The sequence below is a fragment of the Haplochromis burtoni genome, unplaced genomic scaffold (genome assembly GCF_018398535.1).
Source record: "Haplochromis burtoni strain Fernald_Lab_line unplaced genomic scaffold, NCSU_Asbu1 Contig_2074, whole genome shotgun sequence".
Lineage (NCBI taxonomy): Eukaryota > Metazoa > Chordata > Actinopteri > Cichliformes > Cichlidae > Haplochromis > Haplochromis burtoni.
The window spans coordinates 2271-8280 of NW_024584435.1; the positions used below are offsets into that span (position 1 = coordinate 2271).

At 41.8% G+C, this 6010-nt stretch overlaps 1 protein-coding gene across 1 annotated transcript in view; it reads right to left on the reverse strand.

Annotated features, from left to right (window-relative positions):
• LOC102312006 (NACHT, LRR and PYD domains-containing protein 12) overlaps positions 1 to 4221 on the reverse strand; it is a 6485-nt gene extending 2264 nt beyond the window's left edge. Inside the window, exons 1-4 of the mRNA XM_042217493.1 lie at positions 2365 to 4221; positions 1304 to 1480; positions 894 to 1142; positions 640 to 810 (exon numbers count right to left, since the gene is read on the reverse strand). Of these exons, the coding sequence (XP_042073427.1) occupies positions 640 to 810; positions 894 to 1142; positions 1304 to 1480; positions 2365 to 4181 (2414 nt within the window). The 5' untranslated portion in view covers positions 4182 to 4221. The remainder of the gene's footprint in view (positions 1 to 639; positions 811 to 893; positions 1143 to 1303; positions 1481 to 2364) is intronic.
• Between the last annotated feature and the right edge of the window lie 1789 nt (positions 4222 to 6010).

Below are 6010 nucleotides of genomic sequence, written 5' to 3' on the forward strand. Positions count from 1 at the left end.
AAACCACACCCCAAGCCAAATCAATCTCTGGTTGCTGGTACTGCTGCTTACGCCAGCTTTCTGTAACTTTTGCACCCCAGAAATTCTACAACAGAATGACTGAAAAGAAAATAATCAAGATGCTACAATGGTCAGACTGAAATACTGTATCGTGTCCTTAAGAGAACTGTGCATACAAAAATTCCTGCCAACCTCCATGAACTGAAGCATTGGTGTAAAGTAGGGTGTACCAAAATTCCTTCAGAATGATGTGAGAGATGATAAATTAATACAGAAAATAGTTACCTAACGTTATTGCTGCTGAAAGTGGCTCTCCAAGCTAATGAATGAAGCCCCATTTAGTTTTGACACACTGCATCTGCACTTTGGTTCAATTAAAAAATGGGACAGTGTAATATGCCATGTGTTATTCATCCAGGTTGTTTTTTTTTTATTATTAATAATGCAACAATACCTGCCACCCTGACGTGCTGGCCAGTAACAGGAGCACATTTAGGGAGAGTCTAAGATTACCCAAATGCACTACTGAACGATAATTCCTGCCTGTGGATATCTCTGTACAAAGAATTGAGTGTGCATTTTCTTTTTTACCATGACTATATCTGAACTACATTATGAGACCAGAGGGTGTATCAGTACCTCAGTGTTTCCAGCCTACATTTTGAACTCCCAAGTCCAGCAGAGAGCAGTTGCACACCTGAATCCTGTAAGTCATTGCAACTGAGGTCAAGCTGCCTCAACTGGGAGTTGGAGCTGAGAACTGAAGCAAACACCTGACAGCACTTATTTTTCAGGTAACAGCCAGGCATGCTGCAGAGAGAACAAAATCATCTGAACATCATATATGCAAGAGAGTAAAATGTGCAGATGGTCCCATCACTAATTGCATTTACCTGAACTGCTCCAGTCTGCAGACTGGACCGATCAAAGCAGAAGGAATCATAGTCAACGGAGTTAATTCATCAATGAAATCTTCATAGTTTTCATTTCTTTTCAACTCTCTTGTATAATATCCACTGTAATCCTTTGGATAACTGTACATGCAGTTAGTGAAGCTCAGGACCTTCAGAGGTGATTGTTTTGATTGAAGGATTGAGGTCAGAATGTGACAATTCCTAAAGTCTAGAGAAAACCCAGATAACCTGTGCGAAACACACACCAGTTAGAAATAATGTAGAGACGACTGTTTAGATGTACTGAGGTCATTTACCGTAGTTTAGTCCTCGTATGATACATGACTGTAGTTACATAAAGATTTCAGATTTTGAAAGAATTTTAACCTGAAGAAACAGTTTAAACTGACCTCAGTGTCTCCAGTTTACAGTCAGGACCTTCCAGTCCAGCAAAGAGATCAGAAGGAAAACCATCACTGACGTTAGAAAAATACACCAGGCTGAGCTCTGTTAAACAAGAGTCCGCTGACTGAAGAACGGACAGGAGCACGTCGAAGCAGCCTTTGCTTAACTGATCGTTCATGAGTCTGCAGAATCAGAAGAAAAGCACAAATATTTATTCACCTACAGTTATTGGTTTATTTGCAAATAAATAAATAAATATAAAAATCCCAGATAATCATAGAAAGTACTACAATGTGGTTTATGTGTTTCACACCTGATGTATTTCTACTTTAAATCTAACAGAGCTTCCATCAGGATCATTTATGTTTCACTCTTTGTGGTGTCACAAGTTTGCTTGAAAATTCCACAAATATTTGAAATAATTTTTCCGATGTTTTTGTTTCCTTTTTTTTTTTGACACAGTCCTTGACTGTTTAATATTTACATAAAATGTTGATGGACTACAAATCAAACCGAGTTGGATGGTTCAAATCTTTGTACATGACATTAACTGTGAGATTTAATCAATAAAACGTTGAGCCAAACAGTAGAAGCAACACTGAGCAACAATGTGTTTCTGGAAGTTTGGAAATTTGTCAGAGAGAGTTGTTGCAAAACCAGCGAGATTGCATTTGACACAAAGCTAATGTGATCTCTTAGTTTTGGCTGTTTGATGGAAATAAATTCAAACATCCATCGTCTCTCTTCCAGGGTCGCTGGGCGCTGGAGCCTATCCCAGCTGTCTTAGGGCGAGAGGCGGGGTGGACCCTGGACAGGTCGCCAGTCTGCCACAGGGCTACCACACAGAGACAGACAACCATTCACACCAATTTAGATTTTTCCCATTAGTCCCACTAACTGCATGTCTTCAGACTGTGGGAGGAAGCCGGGGTACCCACAGAGAACCCACGCAAAGACGCGGAGAACATGCAAACTCCACACAGAAAGACCCCTGATGGTGGAACTGAACTCAGGACAGTTTAAACACATTGAATATTTTATTTTAAATATCATGTGAACTACTTACACAGCCTTCTTGCAGTTCTTCATTTGCTGGACAAGTTTCTCAGTCCCATTAAACGGTGTGACAGAATTTGTCAGATCAAGTTCCTCGAGCACTTCCCCTGATATCTGCATCATGGTCGACAGCACTGCACAGTCGATGGTCGAGAGTCTCGCTCCTGAATCCAGATACATTCTGATGTCATCCTGAAATCTCTCTTCCTTCAGCTCAAACTTGCAGAGGAAAAGGTTCATGTACCTCTCTCGTGGGATGTCTTTGACATGGAAATTCTTCAGGTATCCCTTCATCTCTTCGGTGGTGTCCGAGCTGCTCTTTACCTGTGGCAGTAAACCCTGCAGCACTGTTTGATTGGACTCCAGAGAAAATCCAAGGAAGAAACACAGAAACAGATCTAACTGACCTTTCTCACTTTGCAAGGCTTTATCCACAACCTTTTTCTGCAAATCCAGAAAGCTCAGATCTGTCGGGTCGACACCCAGGAAAGACTTCAAAGTACTGAAGTTGTCCGTCAGGATGCAGTGGTGCATGTAGAGAGCTGCAAGAAACTCCTGAAAGCTTAAATGCACAAAGCTGAACATCTTCTTCTTGTACAGGCCTCGTTCTTCCTTAAGAATCTCTGAGCAAAATCCACAAAGCACTGATGCTTCATCAACATCGATGCTACTTTCTGTGAGGTCCTCTTCATAGAATATGATGTTTCCTTTCTGCAGCTGTTCAAATGCCAACTTGGACAAGTTTAAAAGCATGGCAGAGTTCTGGGCTTGAGACTTCTTCTGTTTGGACCTCTTCTTGGAGCTTTTCCCTGCATATTTCTGTCTCGTTCTTTGTGTTTGAATTAGTAAGTAATAAATGTACAGCTCTGTCATCGTTGTGATGCCGCGGCTCCTCTCATCACTCCATCCTTTCCTAAACACCTCAGCGATGATCCAGCAAAACACTGGGATATGGCCCATGAAATAGAAGCTGATCATTCCTCTAAGACGAGACAGGATTTCTTCTGCCTGATTAGCAGTGCTGAATCTCTTCCTGAAGTATGACTCTTTTTGTTGCTCAGTGAAACCTTGGACTTCTGTCATCTGGTCAATGTATTTAGAAGGTATCTGACTGGCAGCTGCAGGTCTGGATGTTACCCAGAGCAGAGCGCGAGGCAGCAGGTTGCCTTGGATGAGGTTGGTCAGCAGCACATCGACTGTTGATCTTCGATCTATTTCACTTATTCTCACAGCTCCATCAAAGTCCAGTGGAAATCTGCTTTCATCCAAACCATCAAAGATGAACAGCACTTGCTTGTGAACAAGCTGCTGTGTAGCTTCTAGGGGTTTTATTTCAGGGTAGAAGTGAAGGAGAAGCTGCTGCAGACTGTAGTCGGCATCTCTGAGCATGTTCAGCTCTCTAAAGGGGAGCACAAAGATGAAATCAATGTGCTGGTTAGATTTTCCTTCTGCCCAGCTTAGAGCAAAGTTTTGGACAGCAAATGTCTTTCCAATGCCAGCGATGCCTTTCGTCATCACTCTTTGGATTGTCTTGTCTCTTGTTGGTTGTTGTTGAATTCTTCCTGGTTTAAAGATATTTAAGAAATCGATCTGTTTATTGTTCACCTGTGAAAACGATGACTGCAGATGTGGGACATTAAAGTGATCAAGAATCTCATGTGGTCTGGAACCAGAATCCTGAACCTGCTGAGTGACGTAGAGTTTTGTGTAGACGCTGTCAAGTCGAGACCGACTATCCGATGTGCCCTCATTTATCCAGGTAAACTTTTCCTGGAGATGCTCTTTAAGCTTTTGTTTAACACTCTCCACGACTTCATCCTGCTCCATGTTTGCAGCTCTGTCTCCTCCACACTTCTTTCTGCTCCTGCCTCCTCTTGTCGATCCTCCTGAAGGGAATATAAAACCTGAAAGCAAGAAAAAAAAAAGTCCTTTTTCCTGTAGTATTAATAATAAGTAATAATAATAATAATACATTTTATTTATAGGCGCCTTTCAGACCCTCAAGGTCACCTTACAGTAACACGTAAACAATACCATAAAAAAACATAAGAAAAATGTATATATAGCAAACATGGTAGATAACAATTTAGACATAAACAGTCATAAAAGTATAAAAGCAAATATAAAAACTGAGCAAGGTAAAAATGGCCTAAGACAGATCAGGTGTATGCAATTCTAAATAGATGAGTTTTGAGTAGTGATTTAAAAGTGGTGAGACAGTGTGTGGTCCGTAGAGCAAGTGGAAGTGCATTCCAAAGTCTGAGCCTGGAGCTGTTTAAGAACAGGTGTTATATGTTCAGTGGATCTAGTTCTGGAAATAATACGAGCAGCTGTATTTTGAACCAACTGCAGTTTATGGAGGGATTTATGAGGTAAACCATAGAGAAGAGAATTACAGTAATCCAGACGAGATGTGACAAGAGCATTGACAAGTATGGCGGTACTGTGTGGTGTGAGTGAGGGGTAAGGAGTAGTAGGGATGGGTACCGGTGTCCGGTGCCATGATGGCACCGGTTCTGACATAAACGGTAGTAACCAGACCGAAAAGCAGCGCACATTTCGGTGCTTTATTTCGGTGCTTTTTTTTCCTGAGCTGTGATACACTTTAGATTCTAGCCAATCATTTTACGTTTCCGAGGATAGTAGGCGGGGCCAGGTACGTACGTTCTTTTAGAGCAGAGCTACAGATTAAAAATGCCCAAGGCAAAGCGGTCAAAAGTCTGGCTGTACTTCACAGCAAAAGATGCAAACTCAGCAGCAACAAGTGCTTTAAGCTGATACTGTGATACTGTCAAAGGAGGTAACACCTCGAATCTGATGAAACACCTGGCGACGCATAGCGTTTTTTTTAAAGCCGAGAAATGCGCCGTATTTGATAGCTTGCTGCGAGACCTCACACCGAGCACATCTACTGCGGGTGTGGTGCCTGTTATCGGACCCGGAGTTAGCAACATCCCCCAAAAACCCGAAGAGGAGAGTCCTGGCCCCTAGCCCTGCCAGTGTAGCAGAAATGATGACGGATGATGATGGCAGCAGCAGCCGTTCTTCTCTGCGTGAGTAGCTTAATGTTGTTCGTGTGTAATTTACGTTGAGTAGGCTAACCACGTTATTACATTAATGCATGTAAGGTGAACTAGCAAACACCGTCGTAGTTACATGCGGCTGTCTTCTTGTTTGATGGCAGATACTCCCTTCACCCTGGCCAAAAAGGCTAAAATGACCAAAGAAAAAGTGGAAAACAGTTAAACATGAGAGGTTTTTGGACAAAGTCTGTGTTTTTTCCATTGTTTAAGCACTGCTTCCAGCCAAGAGTGATACCATATATGCCCCATAGCTGCAGAAAAGGCTAACATTGTTATCTTTTTCAGATTAAAGGAAGATATTTTCGTTGCTAAGTGGGAGAAGTGGACATTATATGGCACCAAGGAAAATTAATGAACGAACAAAACATTTAAGGTCTATAACTCTGTATATCTATTGATGCATGCCCGTATAAAAGTACGTATATAAGCTGGAGTATGTATGCTGCGGAGTAAAGGCAGGCATGCATACGGTAGTTGATTAGAATTGGCACCCACACCTTTTGTTCGCTTTAGTTCTGTTTGTTTTGACTGTGTGCTTGCATGGTTATTTCTCCTGTAATGCAATACATGTCT